This window comes from Pagrus major, chromosome 2, assembly GCF_040436345.1.
Source record: "Pagrus major chromosome 2, Pma_NU_1.0".
Classification (NCBI taxonomy): Eukaryota; Metazoa; Chordata; class Actinopteri; order Spariformes; family Sparidae; genus Pagrus; species Pagrus major.
In genome coordinates this window covers 26,669,665-26,697,242 of record NC_133216.1, presented here as the reverse complement: position 1 = coordinate 26,697,242, position 27,578 = coordinate 26,669,665, and the positions used below count along the sequence as shown (strand labels likewise).

At 42.3% G+C, this 27,578-nt stretch overlaps 3 protein-coding genes across 4 annotated transcripts in view; 2 read left to right on the top strand and 1 right to left on the bottom strand.

Annotated features, from left to right (window-relative positions):
* numbl (NUMB like endocytic adaptor protein) overlaps positions 1–3,951 on the top strand; it is a 63,891-nt gene extending 59,940 nt beyond the window's left edge. For both annotated transcript variants that reach the window (XM_073480573.1, XM_073480566.1), the window contains exon 9: positions 103–3,951. In XM_073480573.1, coding sequence (XP_073336674.1) covers positions 103–1,289 — 1,187 coding nt within the window. In that variant the 3' untranslated portion in view covers positions 1,290–3,951. The remainder of the gene's footprint in view (positions 1–102) is intronic.
* Positions 3,952–13,140: 9,189 nt separating this feature from the next.
* On the bottom strand, positions 13,141–23,621 carry LOC141012031 (zinc finger FYVE domain-containing protein 1). Its single transcript, XM_073485416.1, has 12 exons — positions 23,402–23,621; positions 22,303–22,584; positions 21,339–21,561; positions 20,988–21,205; positions 20,730–20,836; positions 19,395–19,503; positions 19,091–19,188; positions 18,872–18,989; positions 18,123–18,293; positions 17,719–17,911; positions 15,094–15,192; positions 13,141–14,721 (listed from the first exon to the last, which is right to left on the bottom strand). The coding sequence occupies exons 1-12, from the start codon at positions 23,516–23,518 to the stop codon at positions 14,489–14,491; spliced, it is 1,968 nt and encodes a 655-aa protein (XP_073341517.1). The 5' UTR covers positions 23,519–23,621; the 3' UTR covers positions 13,141–14,488.
* A 1,734-nt stretch (positions 23,622–25,355) lies between these two features.
* dpf1 (double PHD fingers 1) overlaps positions 25,356–27,578 on the top strand; it is a 39,647-nt gene continuing 37,424 nt past the window's right edge. The window contains 2 exon segments of the mRNA XM_073490037.1: positions 25,356–25,370; positions 25,372–25,562. Coding sequence (XP_073346138.1) covers positions 25,356–25,370; positions 25,372–25,562 — 206 coding nt within the window.

Here is a 27,578-nt window from a genome sequence, read left to right as displayed (position 1 = left end):
AATAGTGATATTGATTTTTTCAAAACAGTGCACACTCTGAACAGAGCTCAGTGGTGAGGAAATGATTACACTTTTTCTGAATCGTTAACTTTATCCCTCCAGCCACTTCTTCCTGGGTGCAGCCAGAGCCTCCACTCCACTCTCCTCCTGCGGTTTCCGCGGCGATGCAGATGCAGATGCAGATGCAGATGCAGATGCAGATGCAAAGTGGACACAGGCGCACACCCTCTGAGGCTGAGAGATGGCTGGAGGAGGTCTCCAAGGCTGTCAAGGCTCAACAGACCCCACCTCCAGGCCCCGTCATCCCCACCATCCCCGGACCACCCTCCATGTCAAGTCAGCAGATGTCCAGTCAGGCAGCCATATCAGCCGCCCCAGTGTCCACTGTCCCTCTCTCCCTTGGCACCATGTCCAAACCTCTCATCTCTGGTCCCTCTGCACTCTCAAGTCAAGCCCCAATGCCCCTCCCACCCATGTCAATATCATCAGTTCCTCTAATACCAGGCCCTCCAGTGTCAGGGCCCCCCATGTCTCTACCTTCCATGTCCATCCCCACGATGTCCGGTCCGAGCATGTCTGGGGCCCCCATGCTCCAGCCTTCCCTCCCTGGGCCCCCGGGCTCCCTTCCAAGCTCCATGCAGCCGTTCCCCTTGGCTTTCGATACCACTCCAGCGCCTGTCGGAATGTTCGCCAGCCAGCCTGTCCAGCCGGCATTCGTGCCCATGCAGACCTACATGCCAGGCCTGGCCAGCAGTATGACCTATCCCAACGCCAGTGTGCCTGTGGTGGGCATCACACCATCGCAAATGGTGGCTAATGTCTTCTGCACTGCTGCAGGCTCATCTGGTGCAGGTGGAGCCATGGGTTCGGTTGGAGGGGGACCCAAAGTTGGGGCCCTCGGGACAGTTGGGCAGCACCATCCCCACCCAGGAGCACCTGGTGCAGTTGGGCATACTGGAGGGTTTTCCACACCGCCATTCTCCTCCACTCCACCATTATCAACAGCCATTAATGGCCTCCCACCGCACAGCAGCATCATGATGGACCTCCAGAATGGGACCTCCAACAGTGGCAGTAATTGTGGCAGCAGTAGCAGCTGGCCGCCAGAGGGCAGCCAGCTAACAGCTCCGGCAGCCAGCGCCTCCCAAGACGATGATCGTTTTGAGGCCAAGTGGGCCGCACTGGAGGCCAAACCAGCGCCTCAGCAGCAGCCTGGAAATAAGGCAACAGCTGCAGCAGCCAACCCGTTTTCCAACAATCTTCAAAAGACATTTGAGATTGAGCTTTAAGTCAGAGTTGGTCCCCCAAAGCTGTAGCTCTAGCCCTTGAATTGAAGCCTGAGAAAGCCTGGCGCTAATTCCAGCATCTCTGCTTAGAATAGGATGCCGGTCCTGAAAGTTAGCCTAGCATCTGACCGGTGGCGGCCTAGCAACCTGCCTAAAGCTCTCTGAGAGTAAATCTTATTATGATCTTAATTGCTTTCTTTACACTCCAACAGAAGTTTGCATATTGCTGGGCTGCCATTGGACGATCAGGTCGCTTGCTCATTAGACTTGATGGACTGAATCCTTTCACTCCACCCGCTAGCCAACTCTCTTTCCTGCTTACACTTTTCCACTCCGGCTTTACTTTACCTGCTGCAAGCCCCTGGATGTACTGTACGTGCCCCCCTGAGGACCATATGGAGGGGGGGGGGGACACAGCTCAGTGGTGTCTTTCTTTAAAAGGGGACTCCACTCAGATGCATTCCAAACCCATGAGATGCTTTTTTCTTAATGGAGAATTGAGCAGATATGGCTACATTACAACACATGCAGAGGAGCAGAGAAGTGAATTGTTGACGTATGATCAGACTGATTGTGATCTTAGCCAAGCACAGCAAGTCTGGACACCTGAAAGGACTAGCCAATGATGTAAGAGCCGACCCTACCAACACAAAAGGACTTACTGACTAATAGTAGAGATTTATGGCCAAAATTATTTTATTTATTGTATTTTGTTTCTTTATTTTTATCAAGTTATATATACTTAAAAATCAAATTTTTAAAGCAGTGTTTCAGGAGCGTTTTTCATCCCCTATATTTATATTTGTTGAATCGTAAAGAGGAGGGAAACAGTTAGCAGAAGGGTAACAGATGTGATTGAGCAGCAGTAGAGGGAAACTGAGTCGCGGTACAGGAACCAAATAGCAAGGGCTGACAGTGGAGTGGTGTGTAGTGAAACATGTGAGACAGTAAATGTATATAGCAGCATGTTTTTCCACCCATTAGCCCTCAAGTATACACTTAACTGCTGGTGAGGCTTCACTTTGGCTCTGTAGCCCATTTCTGTTGTTAAAGCCTTCCTTAAAGGGTTACTGGAACTCACTTCAGGATATCCAGCACACAGACACTCCGGACAATACAGCACAACAGTCCTTTGGACTCCATCTTCTCCAGACAAATCCAAGGAACTTCAACTCAGAGGAAACACAAAAACACTCTACAACACTGTGCAACCGGTTGACAAAATGATGCACTACATTCCAACATTCATAAATTCATCCTTTAATGTGTTCAAACACAGGGTATATTGTCATCACTTACAGTATGATTGTGTATTCTCCTCTATGTACTACTGTATCAGTTGCACTCATTTGGGATCGATGATCAGAGGTGAAAAGAGGAGAGGAACACGAGCAGACATAGACCGGAGTTGTAGAAGCGGCAAATCAAAAAACAGAGAGTAATAAATGATATATGTGTGATGCAGAATTAATAAGGACATTTGATTGACAGATTAAGAGGAAGAGAAAATATGGAACAGCAGAAGAATAGAGGAAAGAAGGAAGGATAACCTGTATGTGAGAGACTGAAGGAGAGAATGGAGTTATATCTTAAAAATAAAAAATGAGACGGAGGAAGTCTGATGAGAGGAGGATGAGAAAAGATATGAGTAAAGAGATAAGAGTGTGTGAAAAAACTGAGAACAAAGACACATTCATCACGTAGCCTGAGCACTGTGCCATGGTTACATCTTTTTGTGTCAAGCATCATGTTCCTCATCTCCTTAAACCTCACAAACAACACATTTGATCATGTTCTTTAAAAAAAAAAGAAAGAAAAAGTCGCTTATTATATAACTGCAGTCTCATAAACAAGATTTTTTCAAAGTATGTGCAACTCCTTATAGAGTTCAAACTTGTCAACAACAAAGCTTTTCTGTGTTTACTTGCAGTTTCTGGCATGTTTCATAAAAGTTCAGGTCCGTTCAAGAAGATGCTACATTACAAAGTAGAGATGTTTATTATAGAAGGGCTTTTCCATTTTAGCGAACAGGTTTTGTCTATATGTTCTGTAAAAAACTGTAATCTGACCAGAGATGCTGCTGTCATGTTCCTCAGCAATTGAATTGTATGGATATGGACTGCCACTGATTAAGTTTCCTGCTCATTAACTCCCTGCAGTTTAATTAGCTTATTGGGCCTCTTCCTGTGGCAGCGATCCCATCTGATAGGCTGCCTTCTCAGAGAACTGAAATTTATGTGCCACTGGCTTGATTTATACCGTCTCTGATCCTCCCAGGGTTTTGTCCTTTGTTTTCGGACAAATCAATATTTTCTTCCCCACCAAACAAAGTCCGAATTGCTCTCTCTACCCTCCTCTCTCTACAAGACAAGACTGATTCACTCATGAAATCAATGCTTTTATTTCAATGAAAATATATTTTAGCCCTCGACTCTTGTTTGCACGCCCTCCAAATTATAAATGTAGGTTAATTGTGTTCCGCGTTAAAGCAAACTAAATGACCTCATAAACTTGATTGTAAAACCATAGTTTAGTGATGGTAACAAAGCAAACCAGTGGAATTTATTTTTAATCTTTATTTACAGAATTTTTGTATTTAAACCTACATATTTGTATTGTAATTACATTGTACAAAAGATAAATAAAGTAATATAATATTACTCCGGCTCCTGGTGGTGGTGGCTCTTGAGATTTTCACAAATAACTGCTGTTTTTTCTTTTGTCTTTTCCATCACTCCTCTTATGACCTTTTGATCTGTTCAATTTATCTCTGTATCTTTTACGCTCACCTCCATCTTCGTTTCATTTCTGTCTCCCAGGATTCCGACTGCTGTCTCTTGTTATTGATCTGACTCTTCTTTCTTTTCATCCAGCCGTTGACTGAATGGATGTCAGAAGTTAAAAAAATGTATTAAAAAGTATTTCCATAAACTGGACCGAGGCAGCTTTCTGAATGTCTCCCATAGTGGGAGAAGCTATGGGTGCTCCTGGTTCTGCAAGCAAAAATCACATTTATTTTTCTCACAGACTATTTTTCCTGACTCACAGTGAGAGCACTTCTACTGCTTGAATGGAAATGAAACTGCCACGGATTCTGTTAAAAATATCTGATTCCTGTGTCCATAGGGGGTAAACGTTAACTACAGCTCCAAAGGTGCCAAGAAACATTCAATCACAGGCCTTAAAATTCTCTTACATTTGCTGCCAATGGGGTGCCACACCACCCCCCCAACCTCCTTTCTCTCAAAATTTCAGTCTCCAACTGGCTATTACTATTATTATTAAAACTATAATGACTTTATTCCAACATTAGAAATGTATCTGTTACAGAAAAATCTTGTGAAATGTTGTTCGGTATAGCCCCAGAAAGGAAGCCAATCAGGGGCAAAGCCCTGCCGTTTCAGAACCATGGGCGGGCCAGCAGTCACTGCACTGACTGCAGGAATGGGTGTGTGTTTTATTCTGATAACAGGCTGTTGGACAAATAGTCAGAATAATAGGCTGTCCCCACCAACTGCATGTGGAAGCTAAACCTGAAAACCCAATCTGCAGCCTAAATATTGTAATTTTTGGAGATTTGCTTGCTTTCTAGGTGAGACCTGGATGAGAAGTTCGATGCCACTCTCACATTTGCCTGTTAAATATGCGACAGCCATAAGATGGTTAGCTTACCATTGCATAAAGACAGCTAGTTTGGCTCTATTCAAAGGCAAAAGACTTGCCAAGAACAACTCTCACAATCACTAAACAACAAGTTATATGCTGTTTGTTTAACCAGTACAAAACCTGAGGTATCCAAACAACATGGTTATGGTTTTATTGGGGTCACTGTGTCCAGCCAAGAAAAACTTTAGCGCATAATGCCCCTATTTTATGGAACAAAAGGGATACATGTTAATCAGCAGGTTTTAGAAGTTCTCATAAAGCAGTTTTTTTTTTATTTTTACTTTGGATGGAGCTGTTGACCCCTGCTTCACCCAGTGTTTATGCTTTGTCAGCTTCATATCGAAACAAAAAAAGGGGGACAGCAAATGAGCAAGTTTCCCAAAACTTCTCCTCTCAAGTTATCTTTGCTTTTTACTGTCAGCTACATTTACCGTACTTACATACAAAGATATATGTGATGACAGATCAAAACAGTTGGCACCTCATAACCTTGTTATACTGTACGCCGCCTTATTCCTCTCCTTTCATCTGCGCCCTGTCTCTCCCCTCTCGGAGTAGTCTGCCCCACCCCCCAGCTCCTGGATGTAACTGCTGTCTAACCAGCACTGTCCTCCAGTCGGCTGGGCTGAGCCGTGGTGCTGCCTCAGCTCAGGTCACTAATGGAACGAGACAAGGCCTCTTTTCTTCTTCAAGGCCGTGAGAAGCGGGGCGGATGCACACACACACACACACACACACACACACACACACACACACACAAGCTCGCACACACACACACACACACACACACACACACACACACACACACACACACGCTCACATACACACTGAGCTCTTGAGTGGTGGTAGCAGTAACTCTTTCCCAGCCATTGTCCTCTGATCTGAGGACACAGTCAGTGAGTGTGTGTTGCTGAGGAGTCAAAGAGGGTCAGCAGAGCTTGATAAGTGTGGTAAAACTGCAGTAGACAGACATTTTTTCTTTTTTTGTTTTGCATCACCTTTGGTACACATTACTACAATTTATTCACTGTGCGTCATGCTGCTTCTATAAAAGTTAAATCAACGCCAGTGTTAATGGGGCCTTAATTATCTAGTTTTTCTCAGTAGCTGTGGCACAATCGTTCACATTACCCACAATGCAACCTAGCCACTAAATGACATCACTGGGGGCAATTCATCAGATTACATGCAGCTTCCTCTGGAGCCACAAAAGGCTTTTTACTGCTTTTTTCACATATGCAGTAGTACTCCCCTGTAAACACACTTTACAGTGTAAAATTGGTGGAGTTACCCTTTAAATGAAACCACAACACCTTGCTGTTCAGTTCAATCCTGTACAACCACAGTGTCTCCCACTACCTGTGCTCTGCGCATTGTTTTGCACAGTAAAGTTGGTTGCAACAGCCGACATAGGGAATGGAGATGCTTGGTTGCCATGGCTACACAGTGAAAGACTCATTTATAACAGATAAAAAGTGCTGAAGTCAGAAAAAAAACGGCCTCCTTGTATGTAAGATTAAAGTGCCAGAAGAAATGATAGTAGCTGAAAAAACAATATCATCATAAAAGAATCTCAAGGCAGGTAGGACAAACAGGAAGGATGTCCCCGTCCTTTGTGTGTTATAAAGTCATATATTCTGCACATACAGTCACTCAAAATTGAAGTGTGTGTGTGTGTCATGCTCGTTCAGAACAAATTACTTCAAGCTAATCAAACAAGAGGGTGTGTGTGATTCTTGTGTGGTGTGACTCATTGCAGTTAATACCAGCAGACAGGCAGAGATCTTTGAGTGTGTGGATGGAAAACATTACTGTGGGCTACATTGTTTCACTTCCAATTAGTGCTCGCTCATTCTCTTCTTCACTGCTTTTAATGAAGGTCTACAAAACGAAGGTTGTCGCTGCTTTCAGCTCCCTGCACCACTGTGTGTGTGTATATAAATAGGTAATTCAATGGAGATGTAAAGGGAGGATGTTCCTGATTATGTGATATACGCGTGTCCATTTAAGTGTGTGTGTGTACGTCTGTCTGTGTGATGGCTGTGTGAGCGCAGACTCAGTAATGGTGTTTGTGTAATGGGCCGTGCCTAGATCGTCAGATCAGCACTGGATAGTGTGTCCATGGTACACAAACACACTCATTTATCTTTCCTATCACTACTTCATCACACAAAGGTACTCACACACACACACACACACACACACACACACACACACACACACACACACACACACACACTTATTGGTACGCTTTTACACTGAGATCTTCTGATTTCCTGCACTTTAAGTGACATATCAGAAAATCTTTCAAGACTTCTTGTGCACTCTCTCAGACTCACACACGCACACACACTGGTCTAATGCTGCTAATTGCAATGTATATAGCGTTGGCAATGTGACCTTGCAGGTCTCGAAGCTAGGAGGAAGTAATTACATTGATTAATTGCATGTGTTTGCTATTGATTAGTGCAGCAGATTGCCTATTGTTTAGTACACAGCTGGCTCCAACAGCATGACAGGGGCAGTAATGTAAACGTTGAGGATATGGCTTGAAAGATGTGAAGCAGTGATCCGTTTTGATGCTTGTGTACTTAGCAAACAGGCCATGACAAGAGACTTAGAATGGGCATGCATGCAGTGTGTGTGTGTGTGTGTGTGTGTGTGTGTTTTTATGTGTTTGTGTGTGTGTGTGTGTGTGTGTGTGTGCGTGTGCGTGTGCGTAGAAATATGCAAACGTCAAGAAATACCGACTTTGGCCCTCAGGGTTTGAAGGCACCTCAAATGTCAAGGCAAGGGTGCATGCATACACGTCATCTGCACACACACAAACAGCACACACGCACGCACGCACGCACACGCACACGCACAGGCACAGGCACAGAATTGTAACAATTGTGCCTGTCAGAAGCAAAATTGCTGTTTCTTTTGGTAATACTGACTTATTGCAAAATGATGACTCCCATCAGAGTTATGGGCAGAAATGCTGTGACTGGCCTGGCAGATGTTAGGATTTCATAACACTTGAGATGGTTATAGTTAGGTTTTAAAAATAAAAAAAGTCAACAAAATCGTCATAATGAATATTGGCAATGTACGTTTCTGCAAACCACGTATATGTTGAAACTTTACATTTCTTTATGTTAAATTTTCTATGCTGTGCTTGTGGTCTGGTTAAGTTTAGGCACAAACCCCACTTGGTCAGGGTTAGGGGAACAATGTTTGGCTTAAAATATCTGTTTTGTTGCCACAGACATAGCTGGAAGTCATCTGGAGGACTCCTTAAATATATCCGGCAGTGTCACTCTTGCAAATGTCAAAACACAGACTGAACTGCGGTCACTGGCTTGGCAGCCTCTTTCCTGTAACTCCAATATGGAGGTCAGGTCATAAACATGTAATGTGAACGTGATACGACTCGTTTTGTAGACATGTCAATATGACACGAACATGATTTGTTTATTTAGTAAAGATTGAGAAAGAACATAGACGAGATTTCCATCTTTGCCCAGAGCTGCAGTTCGTACACGCAAATGCACAGACACGCACAGTGTCAGCTTCTACCACCCCCTGCCAGCAGCAGTGGGTGCCAGAGAGGACCAGAGCCAGTCTGCTCTCACTCACTCATTGTTTGCTTTATCCAAATCATCTGAGCAGTGATGTAAATCATCTATTTATTAAACCACAGGAACAGAGGGGGCTTTCCTGTATGCTGTGGTCTACGCCATAAGCCTACGGGAGATGGAGATGACAAAATTAAGTCATCAGAGTCTTTTGTCACGAGCTTAATGACTGCTCGCTCATTGTTTGACATCACATGTATGACAGATTATCAATGACGTGATTAAATCCTCCGATATTTATGTTTTTCTTTCTCTATTATCATGCTGCAGTAAGTCGGGCTTTGATTACAGTTTACGCTTATGTAATCACATAAAGCTCCTCTGAGTATGTAATGGTGATGATGCATTATGACTTGTGACATCATCGCTGCAAACAGCACATGTATGTAATCATACACAGACATAATCACCTCTGCTGGCTTTACATGTGACTCATGTGCTGAGCCCCTGTGGATTACAACAGGAGGTGTACGTTCCCCCGCACCGTCTTTGTACTATCAGCTCTGGTTATGAAGAGCCGTTTGAGCTTCTTAAAGTATGAATAACTTAGTGGCAGAGAAGATGTTAATTTCTTGACTTCCAAATAGGACAGCTTCATAGTAAAATCCCCTGCTGGGACTCACCCAGGACAGTTAGCAGTGGGTGGTCTCATGTAAAATTTACTATGGCGCAGCTACAGTATTTCTGCTCATCTAACGCCCCCCTGTGTAGAAGCAAGGCATCGCAACATGAACCTGCCAACATATATCACGCTTCTAGAACTAAAATAGATCCAAACACATTTGCTCAAGTCGATATGCCTGGATTCTTGTAAGGTCTTTGTTTGTCTGTGCATGTCTAAAGGCTTGGAGTGGCACCAGTAATCTTTACAGACAGCTCAATGGATCTCTTTCAAAATTGACCAAGGCATGACAACGCATAACAAACACTGTTTCACACTGATTGACACTGTCCTGATAAACACAGAGGCTCAGTACAGCTCAGTGAGCTCAATATGTTAAACTAATAACCAATATTTAAAGTAAATTCTTTGGCTGAGATTCTAATTACCACGTCTAAACTCCAGTAATAACTCAAACTGCATTGCAACATAATCCATACTAATCTTGTAAACTAAAAAGGACTCAAATCAAGCAATATTTACACTAACAGGACTTTTTCACAGCAGAAATGTTAGTTTTTCACTTTAGGAAATGTACAGATGTTAATGACAACACTACCATAACCACAACCCTGAAATTGATGTAGCTAAATGGAATTCTGCCATGATTAGTTTTATTATTTAAACCTGTTCTTTTCCTCCTGTGACTTGTCAAAATATCTTCTGTGAAATGGGCCTGTTAACTTCATCTGTATATCCAAACCACTGGCATGATATATATCTATTTATGCCATATTGGTATTGCAGAAATTGATGTATATCCAACACAAAAATAACAAAATCAAGTTCATTAATTGAAATGTTATAAAAACGTTGTAAAAACTGAACTACTATCACAAAATGCACTTGTGTTGACTTGTTAAAAAACAGTGGTTTAGCTGTACGTAATTCAGCCTAGATCATCATACATAACCCAAATCATTTGACGTTTGAACTCCAATTTTTTAATTTGTTCTGAATGTTTCCCACAAGAAATCTGGTGAGGCTGCGTTCCTGTTTAATACCCTCCCTCTGGATCTAAGAACACTCCCTCGGTATTTCTACATTATAAGACCTATTTCATTTTTAATCTGGTTGTGGGACTCTAACCCTTTCACCTCTTGAATTTGGATTTTTACTATTTTATTAAAATTCTTCCCATTGGTTCTATTGTTTTGTGGTTTTATGGTTATTTTAAATGTTTTTAATCCTGTTTTGTGGAGCCCTTTTGGTCGCATCCCTGCATGATAGATACGACACAAATAAATGTGTTTTCAGTATTACTAATGCATAAAGGATAATAATATATTTAATACACACAAATGTTTCATACATCATAATACTGTGATGTATTTAATGATTATGAAAGGCTTTAAGATTTGTTAAAAAGGAAAAAAGGTGCAGACTAAGTATAACTACAGTATAGGAAACTGACCAGCTTTCCAAACACAGAACATCTCCAGCACACAAATACTGTACACATTACAATATGCGACTTTATTAAAGAAAAGCTATGAACATTACCAATATCTTCTAACTCGGTTATATTATTTAAAACTGTAAACAAATTACTTGCAGCGTCTCTCTCTCTCCTCATCTCTCTGATATATTAAATGATAAACCTTCCTCAGGACGATGACGGATAGTGTGCACATAACAATCAAATCAAGTGTCGGTTTCCACCTATTCCTGTAGCCACCAGGCTTTATACAGAGGTCTGTAGAGAAAACTAAACAGCCTCACTGACTGAATGTGTCTTGCTCAAACTCATGCTCCATGACGGATTTTTCCACAGCAGCTTGAAGGACCACACACTGTAATAGCGGTGCAGCAGACACACGGGCCAATGTAATTTATCTGTAGCAGCACCAGAGTCACTCAGTCAAAAACCTCCGCCTGTCCACACCAACACCAGAACAACCTTTCTACTAAATTTCAGCATGTGTGCTTTCTTTCTACGGCTACGCTTTCACACTAAATTAGTTTTACAGCCCGGTAACTTTAAAGTGTGGCCGCTCTACAGTGGAAGAAAGAGCACGGAGCAGATTTGTGCTGTAGTGGTAAATTAAAAAGGAGACTGTGATCTACGGCTGATGAGCACCTCAAAGCCAACGATGAATAAAAGGAGGTTATATTTATAGAACTGCATAATTTCATGCTTATTTACCTCAAATCTATTATGTTACATCCTTCATTTAGAATGTTATTTACTGTGATGTACGTTATATCGTAAAAGTAGAGTCTGCAGACTACAGATGTTCTTGGCTCGCCTTTCTCTGTCGCCTCCACATGTTCATATACTTTGTGAGGCTTAAGCTAATTTAGGCTTGTATAATCAGTTTGTGACGGAAATGAGCACTGCTTCATGGATATTAGTCAGCAATCCATTAGAGCGCTGGACATCAGGGACCAGGGGCTTCAGATAACCTTGAACCGGAGGTTGTAAGAGAGATCTGTATGTACCTGTCACCTCAGCAGCCTTATCAGTGATTCTGCTGGTGGCCAATCACGTATGTGTTCTATGGGAAAAATATAACAAAAGGTAAACAACACAATTTCAAACAGGTGTGAGGCAAAGATGCAGTTTGAGCCACTGCAGCACCTAAACTCACTGTAAGGGAGCAGGATGAGAAATTAAAGGCACAAGGCCTGCAACAAAATCCAACATTGCTGGAGAATTACGTAATGGACTGGAGCTTATCAATAAATGAAGACAAGATAGTCATTTCAAAACACTCACAGACCACCTGCGACACCTACCTGTGCATGAACATAAGCTCATCTAGGCAGATTGACACATACGTGGGCATATGGAGTCTGACTGAAAGGGCCTTTATGCTAGAAGAAAGAAACTATAAAGAACACATACTGTGCACCAAGTAGAATTTGGATCCAACTTCTTAATCTTTGATTAGATGACAATGAAAGAAATATATTTAGTGCGGCTGGAAATGGAAAAGAGAGACTTTAAACTATTTTATATGAGGCTTTGATATGAAAACAAAGGAATGAGCAAAACCCACAGCCACAAAACTCTAAAGAAATGCCAATAAAAAAACAGTTTTATGAGTGCTGGGAAAATCTGATTAAACAAAAATAACTTATTGCAGCATAGTATTACCACATTCTGCATAGAATTAGCCAATTAACTCCCTGACATTTACCAATTTAAAACAAACAAAACAGAAGTATTGTTGATTAGGATGCATAGAAGACACGCATATTCCTTTCACTCTCTTTCTCTACATATGAACATGTCAGCGTGTCAATAGTTACTGGAGAAAATGTGATACATTTTTGACTTTCTTTAATAATTTGGGTATTAATATACTATGAAAGATAAAATCGGCTGATGTACATCTTTTAATATATTGCATGTGACGGCCGAGGACATGGAAACAGCCAAATCCACCAGAACTGAACTCATGGCTATCAACAAGAGAACAAATATTGGGACAGGGTAAAATTTACTTTTACACTCAGAGATCAAACAGGAGAATGGAACAAATTTACCCCAAAGATAGACTCTGGGAAATATCATCTTATCTATACAGTAATTCCAGTCTAAGCCACGATGAGCAATAATCAGGTACCTCTTTCCCATCCCCCTCTTACCCTTCCTCGTTCTCCTGTCTGTTTTCTAGTTTATGTCTTTAGCTACTTATTGTTGTTTATTAATTTAACTGTATAACAACGTATGAAAATGTGCATTGGACTTGGAGATTTCAGTCTCACTATCAGACAGACACTACTTCTGATCATTATTCGATCATATATGCTCTTCTTTTATATTGCCACATTGTCTTTGTGCTGTCAGGTAATTACTCTGGCAACAATGTTTAATACGCATCCATGCAAGTAAAGCATGAAAGGGTATTTGGGAGAGATTATGGAGAGAGGGGGCGACACATTTCTAGAGACACAAGACTTTCTTTGTTTTCTTTATTTGGACGAGCATCATTTATGAAAGAAAAATGCCGATTGTCAATTGCTATATTTCACTGGAAAACATTGTTAAAACTGAATTGATTATTTCTAGACAGAGAGGAAAATGGCATTAATGCATCCAGTATGTTACAGTTTGTTATGCAGAGAAACTCCCTTGAACAGAAAGTGTGATTTTCCATCTACATGTATATAATTTGCATGTTGCAAATGATTTGAGTGCCTTTCAAAATATCAAAACAACTCAATTATTCAGTCTAGTGCAGGTGTATTTATTACATCAAGAGATTTTTCTGAAGCATCAGTGGCTCAAGAGAGCGCTCGCCTTTTATAATAGCCTCAGGAAGGTAAATCTACATCAATACACAGCTATTATTTCCATACATTGGAATGTCTATAATGCGCTACAGATTTTATTTCCCTATTCATGTCACCATATCGTAGATACAACCGTAATAGCTAGATCAGAGGCTGTAAATTTCATTGCTCTGTTATTAGGCACAAATAATCTGATTACTCCTTGCAGATATGGAGGAGGTTGAAAAGGGAATCAAGATTCCGATGAAGGCACACACTGCTGTAGCTCCTGTTTCTGCATCTCGCGTTCAATTTTTCCCAGAGTTAACAGTCTCACACACACACACACACACAAAGTTTTCCAAAAGTCTGAAATACTTTGAGGGAGAGGGATAAAAACAAAAATTGCCTCACACAATCTCGACTTTTCTGAGGGCTTTGCAGAGACAGGTAGCTGAGATGTTGGAAATATCCCTTTAACTTTAAAACCTCCTGCTATTCGCAGTGCACCCTTTTTTACTGAACAAATTGTTCAAATTAAGAATAGGCAGCGTGTTGCAGGCCTGTGCAAACACAAATTAACAAGGAAAACCACACTTGAGTGCAGTTAAGAGTACAAGCTCTGCTGTTATGACAATTGAGAGTCTGATGTCTTTAGTTACACATATTTCCACATGTCCACATTAAAATCACATGTCCAACTTTCCATTTGTCCAGTTTGTTTATAGAGAAGTTTGACTGGTGCAGAGGGACTGCAGTGAGCTTTACCTGATAACTGCTGCAGAATCAGTTGGTTAAAGAAGGCAGATGAGATGAGATAAAACACCAGGCCCAGGTGGGGACCATTTTAAGCTTCAAAACATCATGTCTTTTCACGGCAAGCCAAGGCTGATTCCACTTCTGCCATTTAGTGCTGTATGATCAATCCTCCGCGTTCTCTTGGAGCAGCAGTGGCAGGATTCACAGTGTTTTTGTGGATCAACTGAGGAAGACCGAGTGCACTTTGAGAAGTTCTCCTGGTTATAAAACAAAGCTCAAAGACTATCCGTGCGGGCGTGGCAGCTGTCACACACTCTGACTGGGTGGTCCCAGCCTCGGGAGGGCACAGGCCTGTTGTGTGTGGAGCAGTGGCCACACACACCCTGTCCACAGGCCCTGCAGTGGTGCTTGGACATTATCGGGGTGAAGGTTTTGGAGCACTGGTGGCACTGAGTGATGTCTTGGTCAGGAACCCAGTAGTCTGGCCGAGCCACATCCTTCACAAAACCTGAGGGGAAGTGAACGGAGCAGTTGATATATATTTAAGATTTACAGCAGGTCTTGTACACTTCCATATCTGAACAGAACATTCTTTGAAACCACTCTTTATCATCATAAGCACCAATTTTTGGTTTCCTCCAGTTTACTTCCACTTACTTTTATCTAATTTCTACATTTTGAAAAGACATTTTCAGCCAGTGATCACATCGGTGACACACGAGGCCAAGACACATTTTGTACTGTAAGACTAATAAATAATTGGTAATTAGAATCATGCTCAAACATCCGACTCATCAAAAGCTGTTTGACACAGAGATAATGTGCAACCAGCTGCAGCGTTCTTGCAAAATGTGTAACAGTAAAATGCAGCTGCACTCACAGAGAGGGTAGTCCACAGCTGTGGTGACCATGTCCAGTGTAGACTGGGCCACCTCCGTCACCCTGCGAGCTATCAGACCACGAGGCTCCACCTTACACACTAAAGAAAAGAGAGTATTTACATGTGTGAGAGATGAAAATAGACACATGTACAAGAAAGTGTTTTTCTTTCCCCAGAGTGCAGTCTGGATTCTGAATCTCTTAAAAGGGACAGTTCACCCCAAATCAAAAAAACATATTTTTCCTCTCACCTGTACTGCTATTTATACATTTAGATTGTTTTGGTGTGAGTTGCAGAGTTTTGAAAGATTTCTGTCTTCTCTTAAATATAATGAAATTAGATGGCACTTGGCTTGTGGTGCTCAAAACTAGACAGAAAGTAATGAATTTTTTCAGAAATCATGACCTGGTTACTCAAGATAATCTACGGACCTTGTTGTGAGCAGTTTTTACAGGAACTATTTTCTTTCCATACCATGCAGGAGGAAGTGTGCATCTACTAATGGACGAGAGACTAGCTAACAAAGCTAGCTACTGTTAGAGCTCAGCCAAGGAGAATGCCATTAATGTTTACATCCCACGCTATCACAAGCCTCTCATTCATGAGTAGATGCATGCTTCCTTTTGCTTAGTGATAGAGTTAATAGTTAATTCTGTGGAAAGAAAAACGTTACAATATTAAACTGCTCACAACAAAGTCTGTTGATTATCTTGAGTAACCAGGGGCCTCATTTATAAAACTGTGTGTAGGATTCACGTCAAAAACTGGCATCAGATGAAACAGGTGATTATGGACAAAAATATTCCGATTTATAACACCATGTGCACACACACGTCCTACGCCGGTTTCCCTTTATAAATTACAATCAACTCAAAAAGCAGTGCACCTTTTGCTTGCTTCATGTAACGCCCACAGTTGCCTGTAAATAGTTAGTGAAATGGCCCTAATTAATTTTCATTCACACTGATGGCATGAAGAAAAAAAAAGTTGTCTGACATAAAACTGGATGCCAAAAGCGCACAGCCAAGGTGTAGGGGAACGAGGACGCGCAGCCCGCCCACCTCGATGAGAAACTGGCAGGATTTAGCAGAGAATCCCTTCTGACTGGAGTAGGGGTGGAGCAGAACACTGCTGTGAAAGACGAACCATGACTCAGGTAGCGTCATCAGTATTCCCTTGTTTGAATGAGATAACCATCGCTTTCAAGTTGTGTTCAAACATTTATTTACACAAATAAAGTATACAGTTTCTATCATTTTAAGTTGCTTAAGACTTGCGTGCACGTGGGAGCGTGCCTCCAGGCAAATATAGCATAGTGACTGTTTAGGCTAGAAAAATTTACTAAATGACGTCGTTTCAAGTAAACTCTGGATGTCGCCACTTCAGGACACTTGGATCGCAGCGGACGAGCAGTATGGAGGAATATTACAAAGTTTTTGTGTAGTTTTATGGACCTTTTCGTCTTGGGCACATTGACGCCCGTTATATGGATTTTTGCTGCAGGAGGGTACTGACAGCGAATGGCCCATTATCTCACCAAAAGTTCTGTGCAACGAACAGGTGATAAAAATATATGAAACAATGAATTTGTATCTGCCCGGCCGAGGCAACATCAGCTGAAACTTCATTTCTCCTATTCTACATGTTATTTTTTATGACAATAAATCACATTACATGAAGGTATTGATTAATTACTACAGAACATTTTAAAGGGGTCATCATCCTTCAAAATATATCTTAGTTTGTATTTATTATTATATTAAATCATGTTTTGTTTGTTTGTGTGTGTGTGTGTGTGTGTGTGTGTCAAACAGGTGTTTGTTTATTCGTTTACAGGATGGATGGATCAGATTCTACTTGTTTTTGCACATAAACCCCTGACATATAATATATTAGGGGTCATTTTTCTATTTATTTTACACATAGGTATCAAATTCAAACCGTTTCTGCTGTTATATCCTTCTACCATCAGAGTCGCAATTTCTCATTTCTCCAGTTTAAGTGCATACCCATGGGTCAGAGTCTCCGTGGAGGACCGCACTTCTCCCATCATGTTTGTTATTTATAAATTCTAGAAATGCCGTATGCCTTCTTCTGTGCGTACACAATGTTTATAAACAAGGCACCAGGTAATGATTTCTGAAAAGAAACACTGCTGTAGTATTTTTGGGCACTTTTTTGTCACCACAAGCCGAGTGCCATCTAGTTCCTTCATATTTGAGAGCAGGAAGATATCTCTACGGCCGATATCTCCAAACCTGCCAATTAAACCAAAACAATCTAGATGGATAAATAGCTCAAGAGGTAAGAAGAAAATGTTTACTTTTGATTTTGGTGTGAACTGTCCCTTTAAACATTCAGAGCTGTGGCTATATATGAACACATTTATGATAATTTCTTTTAAGAAAGTTACAAATCTAGGTGTAGTTCCAAAATGATAAATTAGCAGAAACAGATGCTCATGCTTAAGTACAGAATGATCTTCATGTTCATTAGCCCTGTTTAGTATTCATCCATGTAATGTAAAAACATCTGTCAATACTTCTTGCCTTACTGAAATGACTTTTATGCAATTTAACACAAGCTGCCTGGTTGAAGTTCACCGATTGGTTGGAGGTGTCTCACCCTGGCTGTTAGTGTCAGCTGGCCCTCCCTGTCGGAAGCAGGCCTTGCACACTCTGACAGGACCGCTGCCCCAGCCTCTCTCTGGCACGGGCATCCTTTGGCTGGAGCAGGGATGGCAGAAACCCTCGCCACATGATCGACAGTGGTGCTTCCTTTCCGCCTCTGCGAACACCTTCTCACAGCCATGACAGGCCTGATGGGGAGAGGGGGATCCAGTGATGGAAGGAGAGACATGATAACATTGTTAGTGCAGGCATTAAGTAAACAGATTGTTCAAAGATGTCAAACATCAGTGTGTTAAGTTGTCAGAATTTCTCAATGGAGAGATGTGCATCACAGCTTTAATCCTTGTTATCTGAATTGTTTTGTAGTGTTTGGTCTCGGCTTTAGCTCTTCATACTCACAGTGATCTCTGTGTTGGGTCTCCAGTATGGCGGCGCTACCTGATCAGTGAGCCAGGCAGCGACAGCTTTGGTGGGGCCTGTGCTGTACTCTGACACTGACTGGATCATGTAGTTCATCCCATCCAGTACCCTCTGGGCCGCGTTTTGATGGGACGCTAGAAACATGTCCGACTGAAAGAATGAAGAGCGATGAAAAAATGCAGACACATAAACAAGAAGTGCACATAGTTTTATATTTTAGAAAATTAGATTGATCAAAAAATCCATCAATTAATAATCAACCGATAAATTAATCCCTCTGGAGCAGTGATAAATGCTTCAAATGTATCAGTGGTGGGATCTCGGTCTCTTAGGTGAAGATAACTGCACACTAAACTTTATGCAAGATGTTGTCATGTCAGTGTTGTCTTAATTCAATCAGTGTTACCCAAAGCCCAACATAAAAACATCTTGTTTGGTCTATATCCCAAAGGTATATAGTTTAATGTCATAGAGGAAAAATATATTCACATTTGAGGAGCTGGAATCAGAAAATTTTGACTTTTGTGAATGTGAATAATCGATAATCAAAATAGTTGGTGATTAGTTTAACAGTTGACAAGTAATCGATTATATGTTGCAGCTCTAATGGCAATGCAAGCCAACTATGCATAATCTCATCCAACAAATGCCTTAACAAACATTTTACTACTGGGCATTTTAGCACTTTTGTATTGGAACTAGAAACTGGAGAAAGGTTGAGTACTCACCCCCTCCCAGACATGCTTGACCTCAGATCGCACCACGCTGCTCTCAGGGTCCTGGTTTCCCATCCAGTACTGTCTGCTGCGGTAGATTACACCACAGCTAGCACACTCCAACACATAGCTGAGAGGAAGGTGGAGAGACAACATGAGATGGCTGGATGAAAGGCAATAAAAAGGTGTGTGTGTGTGTGTGTGTGTGTGTGTGTGTGTGAAATCACGTACCCTGACCAGGCGTACTTGGCCAGTCCAAACCATGGGTTTTCATTGGAAGCTGATGTCTTGGGCACGACAATCACCTCCCTGCCTCCTTCATAGCACCGCTGGAGACATGAGACATAAAACACAGGAAATAATAAAGGAAATGCATTAAAAAATGTATTATGTGTTATTTTTTGGAGGACAGCATGTAAAGGATGATCAGTAAAGGGTCAAGGGAACAAAACACAGCATTAAAAACCACATTAACAACATCACATTTTAAACTGGGTCCCATTGAAGCTAAACTAGCAGACAGTGTCAGTCTTACCTTACAGATGAGGACCTTGTTGTTGTACTGGTGTGCATACTGACACAGTCCATCAGCCGAGTGGGGGACCCTGTCTCTCAGATGGTTCATTCCATTTTTACATCGAATGCTGGAGACGAGACAGAAAACCAAACGTTTCAAATCAACATGACGGACATCAGTCGGTGACGGGTGGATCCATTAATCCAGGACTGGATCCCTTCGGAACCAGTTTTGTGATTTCTCACACTCACTCACACTTCTCTCATCTTTCCTTGACGAGGAAACACAAAGAGTACGGGGACTCCCATTTTCCCTTTCCAAAAATATGGAAAACACATCAGGTTTTATGTGTCCCAGTGGGGAGACAGTTAACATCCACAAGAACGACAACAGATTTCTGCTTTAAGGGACTCAATTCCAGCTCAGTGATTCAGCCAGAGACGACTAGAAGAGTTCTGTTTGTGTGTTTGTTTATGTTTGCATTTGGTGATAAAAAGCCTTTAAATGCTGCATGAAGATACTGAAGAGGGATGTTCCCTAACTCGAGTGTTTTAAGTAAATAGAATTACATTTAGACAAAAACCTTAAAGATCCCCACTAAACAGACTTAATACTGCTGTGAATAATAATCCGGGTCTGATATGTTTTTTTCGCCCACAAGAACGTTCAATTGGCTGTTTACATTTTTTTAAAAGCACAACTACTCCAACACAGTATCCACAGTATAACAAATACAAAACATAAGAAATATACAATTATTGGTGGAAATGATGTTTCAAAGGATGCAAACTATCAAGAATAAGAACCTGCAAACGCTGAGGTTCAACCATGAGGAGACTGACAATAGAGTGGAAAATGCTTTTAGTCCAAATGGCCGTCTGACCTGTTTCCAAGTCTGAATGAATGACAGGGGAGTAGAGGAGAAAAGGATCCCTCATAAAGCATCCAACATAGGAGAACTCTAAGATTTAGAGCCCAGTATTAAAACTAGAGGTATAATAGAGTCATCCCAGGCTTGTTAGTTATCTATAATAAAGTTTGACATAATCTAGGGATTATTTTCAGTCCAAAGAATATTAGATTTTTTCCAATATTATGTCATCTTTTGGATTTACATACTTTTAATCTTATCTAGAAACTACAAAAAGGGATTTGGGAACAAAATAAGTATGCACCGAGCATCATATGCAATGAGAATTTTAACTTTGCACTGGTATGAAAGAGTTAAGTGCCTCGTTGATGACAATATGACCTGATTTATTTATTTGTTGACTCCAAATCAACATCTGGAATGGAGAAAGCCTGATGACAAAAAAAGAGACTGAGTAGCTGCTAAAAATGTTTGAAACTTACTTGCAGCTGAGGCAGACAGCAGAGCAGGTGAAGTACTCGTCTGGAAAGAAGGAGTACGGCGTCATCTTGTCGTCTGACAGTTCCCCACAGAAACGCTCACTTAGTGCCTAAGGAAACATAAAAAGGAAGCCAAAGAAGGATGAGGGAGGGCAAAACGGGCTAGGAATCAAAATAGGAGTCCACAAGACTAACATTGAGCAAAACTTTCGTCATCTCTTTGTTAAATTTCTCTAGAATTCCACTTCCTCCACCACTTACTTCCAGAGCATGAAACACTATCCCGGGCTGACGGGGGGAGCGTGTGTGAGTGTTCTTGACTTGCTGCTTGACGGCCTCCAGCAACCTGCTGTAGTCAGTGGGAGGTGTGATGGTCTGAGTGCCCACATACTGCACCGAGCTAAAGGCCTGTGTCCCCAAACCCAGGTCGTGAAAACGCTTCTGGAGCAAAGTGTCGGCGTGGCCAGCCACCTTAGAATCTACAAGAGACAGGAAAAGCAAAGATTTTTTAGTTGGACAGCAGGGACCACAGAGCAAGAGATTAAAATGGAGGTGTGTGTTTGTGATCATATACAGTACATGCATGCAATTCAGTGTAATACCCTCCCCTACCATGACCAAGCAACTGGGTGTGCGTTGTCTCCTGGAAGACAATAACGGCCGGCCCAAGAGAGGAGAGGGGCACGTCCAGACCACAGCGGCTGGAGAGGGCCCTGAGCTCCGGGGTGAAGTGCTTCAGGTAGGCCCCCGAGGCGCTGCTCAGGAACAGGAACATGTCGTTGTGGAGGCGCTCTGCCCGTGTGCGATAGACTACAATATCAGACACCGCCAATACCTGGAAGAAAAGGGAGTACGTATATATAGAGCTGAGACAGAAGTAGCATTTATAACATTTACTGAAAAAGCAACACACCTGGTGAAATAACAGTGCAAGCTAGGGCTGGGCAATAACTCGATAATATATGGTTATCATGATATGAGACTATACATTATTTTAGATTTTGGGTATCATTATATAATGACATGTCAGACGTGTTGTCTTCTCCTGGCTTTAAAGGCTGCAGTACAGTAAAGTGATGTAATTTTCTGAACTTAACAGACTGTTCTACTTGTTCTAATACTTGCCTTTACCCACTTAGTCATTATATCGACATTACTCATGATTATCAAAAATATCACTGTGTTAATATTTGTCAAAGTACCAATAGTCATCTCACAGTATACGTAACCCTAACCCTGTCCAAGTGCAAGCATAGGGAGATGTTCACAAGGAAGAAGTGTCACATTTTAGTCGTTTTGAACACACAATATCTTAAAAGACTGCAGCATGTGACATGGAGCCCTCCAAGGTCTTCATATTCTACACTGTGGATACTGTAGTATCACATGGCCCTGGGGCAATGGAGACACTCTAATGCAATTTAGGGTCTATAAAAAATGTGTGGTCGATCCGTCTGACAACAATCTCACTCGCCACGGTCAAAATTTTAACTATAATGATGTGAAAACAAACAAACATTTCTAATTAAACATTTTGATAGTTCCAACAAAACCAGCCTGCGACCAGTAAAATTACCTTTAGCAGCAGCCGCATTCTCTGGTTCTGATTGACTGCCGCCCCCAGCAGGCCCTCAGTATCCAGGGCCACCAGGTTGAGGCTGGGGTCATACGCGGCCCACACTCCCACTGTGCAGGAGCTGGGTGACTTGGAGGTGTAGAACACACTCTCACCACCGAACAGGATGTGGTTGAGGGTGTGGGACTTGCCATCGCCGGTGTTGCCAAAGATGGAGAGGACCTTGACTCCTGCCGTGTCCCCGCAGCCGAGTCTGTCCACGAACTCAGTCTCATCGCGGACCTGGGGAGAGAGAGGAGGGAGAAGCGGGGGGTCGGTAATGGACAGAGGATGGATTGCTGAGCTGTCTGAACATGATGTAATGAGCTCCCCCGCTGACTTCATTGAATCAAGGGAAAACCTTATTGAATCTGTGTGGAACAATATTCAGTCTGGGATGAAAAGGAGCCTTAACATATGACCAAAGAAAGAACTGGGTTATGTTTGTCTTACAGTCTTTGACACTTCTCACATTCAATGCAGATAAAAATCTATAAATAAAGGCTGTGTTCATTGCTGCCGAGCATTTAAATCTCTTAGGACAAAACTGCACGTGCGTACATCGCAGACTAATCAGGTGAGTATATAAATAATCATTACCGCCTGCACTTTGTACTGTTGCAACAACAGTACAATGAGAGGGTGCCTCCCTGTGGGTCAGCTGTGCTGTATGACTCACCGGGGACTTTCCAAACGAGGAACACATTCGCTGCTCTTCTTCCCTCTGTTGCAGCTCATACCTGTATTCTTTAAGGTGTCATGAGCCCTTGTTAGCAAAAACATATCTACAGGCTAAACATGATGGACGTCACGGGTAAATATCTACTGTCACATTAAGAAAGCGGGTCAAATTTGTCACAAGCTAATTTTGCTACGTTAAAAAGAATAACACAACATGGTGTTTTGTAAGCTAATGCAGCTCATGTATCCGTAGTGTAGCTGTGTCAGTGACAACAGACAGTTTAAGTGGCCTGCATTGGAATGTGTGTAGTCCTTTTCTTCTTAGCTTAGCAGCTACATGCTAGCAGCTGCTAGCTCTGTTGACATTAGCTAACTTTACCTGCAGGTTCTCTAGTTCATCCACCAGCAGGAAGCTCCGGACTCCGTCGGGACGCTCCTCCGCCTTCACCGGACCGATCGATATACTCTCCATTTCTTTCATCAGTATTTCGGACATCGTTGTTTCAATTACTTAAGACATATTTGTGACGGCGAAAAGCAAAACGAAAGTTCAACATGACTGCTGTTTGTCTGTCGATCACAACATCAGCGCGTGTGTACGGCCGCCGCTGAGGGAGGAGCCAGGCAGTGACGTAAGACGCATTGTGTGTACGTTCTGTGCAGCGTCTTGTCCGGTACATCAGCACCACCCTGTGGTCAGAATGTGGAACAACACAGGACCTGCCATTCAATAAACTTCAAAAAATCAGAGGATAAAAAAAAAAAAAAAATAGATGAGATGATGAACTCACAGTCCCACGAGTTCTGTGTGATTTCTGTAACAGATTTTTTCAAGCTTGGATAAATCATGCAAATAAACAAATATGTAAGTCCAGATATTTGTTCCACCTCTGACAAATATGCATATTATAAAACTAATTCATAATCTCAGCAATGCACAAGAAATCAAAGTTTCCTTTTAACTGACAGAGAGTGTTTTATTGGGGCAGTGCTGCCATGTTGGAGCTGCTTGCTAATGTTCATTAAATATTTGTTAGCACAGATCTATAAATATCACATGTCACTGAATGGCTTCAGAGCGGCGCCACTGCTGCTAACATGACATGGAGAGAGAAATTCCAGCATTGCTGCTCGTACAGTCCTGGCTGAGCTCATTCCTTCCTTGAATCCTTCCTGACTTAATTCCTTGATTGCTTCCTTCCTTCCTTCCTTCCTTCCTCACTCTCTCGCTTGCTTCCCCACATGCAAAGGATTAAATTAAAGTTAGGGGCAGTTAAAATCAATACTTATGGTTGAAATAGGCCTGTAGTAGAATGCATACATGTGCATGTAAGATAATTATACAGGTCACATGCAAGGCAGAATGCAAGCAGGGGGAGACAGCGGATGGGAAGGAATTGAAGAAGGAATTAAGGAAGGAAGGAATAAAGGGTGTAGGGGTGAGGAGATTGGAGAAGGTCCCAGCCTTTTTTCCAGGCTCAACCATGAGAGACAAATGTCTGAAAGAATCAATTATAGGCCTACTCCCAACCCATCGCCCCTGATTAATGAATAATTAAAGCTGCTCAGTGCAACGCTACCTACCATAGATAATATAAGATTAACCATGGGCCTGTCAACATAATGTAAGGTTATGCAGACACAACGTCTCTTAATTTAGCCTAAAATAGATTGAATAAACTTGTCACTGAGGGGTTAATAGCCTTCAATCTAATATAATTTATTATCCAACTTTTCATTAGTGGAGTAAAATTGACCAGCTTTATATGTTTGCTGTATGTTTAGGGGAAATTAAGTAATGCCTTAATGAATATATCATTGTTATAGTTCTTCTATTAGTTCTTCCCTATAATAAGCACACAGGTAAAGTGATACCTGGGCCATACCTCACTAAATCTAGATGCTTTCCCAATACATAAATGTAAAGACAAAAATAATTATGAATAATTTATAAATTGCATTTTCTCTTTAGAATTTATTCATCACCAGCCTTCAGTGTGAAATGTGGGCTATCCACCAAGTTGCCACTACTGTGATGTGATGCAATTTTGGGACAAGGCAGTGCAGACTGGAGCCCATCCTCATCATCCACACCAGCAACAATGCATGCAGAGACACTGGCACCTTCAGACTGACAGACAGTCCTGCGAACCAACCTTCACATAACTGTAGACGTTTTCTTTTCTTTTCTTTCTTTCTTTTTTTTTTTTTTCTTAAATAAAATTCGGATCTGGGGGATGGCTTTACCCTTACAAGTCCGAGGCGGGACTGTGGGCCACTGAAAACCGCTACCCCCGCCGGTACTTGTAGTGCGCCCCTCCTCGGCATGTCTCATGTTGACATGCGTAAAAAACTACACTTCCCCAAAGCTGTCACGGAGCGCTCCCGCCTGCCATTGGCTGCCCGCTCCAGCCGCAGCCCCAGAGAATGAATGAAATTGAAATAGCTGCTACATTACATGTACAATACCGGGCTCTGCAGTGTTGCATTCTATCATACTATATCAAAATGGCCACAGCGGTACAGAACCCCCTCAAATCGTAAGTACAACACGTTTCCTGAGCGTTTGCGCCTTTTCTTTTTGTGCATGCTGTCAGTGCAATTTGAGAGCCTTAAAATTCCCTGATATTTCTCAGCATGAACACATCTATACATGCAATGCATACAGCACAGATGGAGAGATAATGTCAGCGGATGCGATTAAGCCTTAAAGAAAAGTTATATTTTTAAGCTGACGTGGGGGGGTTTCTGCTTATTTTTATTTTGGCATGAGGGGATTATTGTGCGCTCCGATCGTATAATTATTTCCCTGAGCCAACAGCAGCGTGTGCGCAGGGATATGGAGGAATGCTGGAGGTAGATTTGGGTGACCCGGTATGTCCCTTGCCAGTGTAGCCAGCCAAGATCACGGTCAAAGCAAGGCTGGAGAGGGGAGGCTGGCCGGGGGCAGGGAGCTTAGATGGCTTTACAGTACCTGTGAGCACATTTTTTTTTTTTTTTTGGACAGAGAGGGGGGTAAACAGGTAGGCAGGATGGAGCTCACTGCTCCGGTTTTGGGCTGCAGCGTTACCTTTCCAGCCGGACCTCTCGGAGACAGGCTGCAGGCTGAGGTAAATACGCTGCTGCACGGCTCCAACTCCGAGACTTGCTTTCATCTCCAGCAGCGCCTGGAATCAAATCTAAAAATCATTTATTGTAGCATTTATTTTCACTTATGGGTCTTAAAACGGATGGACTTTCTCCCGTAATGATCCTCTTTGTGCAGCTTTTTTTTAGGGTCTTTTTTGTGTGTGTGTTTGTGTGTGGTTTTTTTTCTGAGACTGGTTTCAGCGGAATGCAGACGCCTGCTGCCCGCCTGGGCTCCCGGCCAAAAAGGTGGCTGATGTGCGTCTGTCAGCGGGTACTCACACAGATCTAACCGAAAACAAAAAAACACCCCACAATAGCTCCAATATAAACACACAGCCGTGGAGTGTTTGGGCAACACAAAAGATCCAGCTTAGGCAGTTTGAAACAAAGAAAAGTCACAGACCTGTGTGCGAAAAACAGGGGCGCACATCGGATGCTGCACAGGTTTCACCTGAGCGGGGATACAGACAGCTCGCTGCCTGCCTGCCTGCCTGTCTCTCTGTCTGTCAGCCTCTCTGAGATGCAGACACAGGCGACATTTCGTGCAATTCCATGTACGACTGGCCCGTACGTGCCTGCTTTGAAGAGCACTTCACAGGAGAGAGGGAACTGGAATGGTACTGGTTGGGAAACTGTGTGCTGCCCCGATTGACTGTGATGCTATTTTAGTGTTTTGGCCAAATGCGTTTCACTCATACCAAAGCACACGCCTCAAAACAGAAAACTTAGCAGGCAAGATGAATTATTACAAGGTGTAATTACATTCTAATAAGATTCTGGTCAGTAATGTTGTTGTGATGATGGCACAGGAAGGGACAGGTGGACAGGATGGAGGTAATGTGGGACCTCTCCTCTCCTCTCCTCTCCTCTCCTCTTCCCTCCTCTCCTCTTCCCTCCTCTCCTTTCCTCTCCTCTATGTGATGCTCACCCAAGCAGAGCCAAAGTGTGGCCGGATTGCTCCCAGAGGCCCTCACTGACACCATGTCGAGGGGATTAAATCGACTGATTTGCATGGGATATATACCGATGTGGTGCCAGGACAGAGGGAGATGAGGTTGCGGTGGCAGGGAGAGAATAGGACAAGGGAAAGAGGAGAAGGAGCAGAAAGTAAAGGATTTAAATTTTAAAAGAAGAGGCTCGGGGTGTGTAACTAATGAACTGTAGCGCCCAATTTTCCATGGTGGTCTTACATTGACTTTCAGTGCTTCAAGTTAGACAAAAGAGAGAAAAGAAGACGTGGAACAAAGCAGCAAAGTTGTCTGCGAAAGTTAAAGATTAATTAAATTTTCATACACAACACAAGATTGTGTAATGGCATTTGTTGTAATTCCCTAAGCCACACACACACACACACACACACACACACACACACACACAAACAAAAACTGTAAAGACTAATGAATAAATTATAATCAAGTCACAAAAAT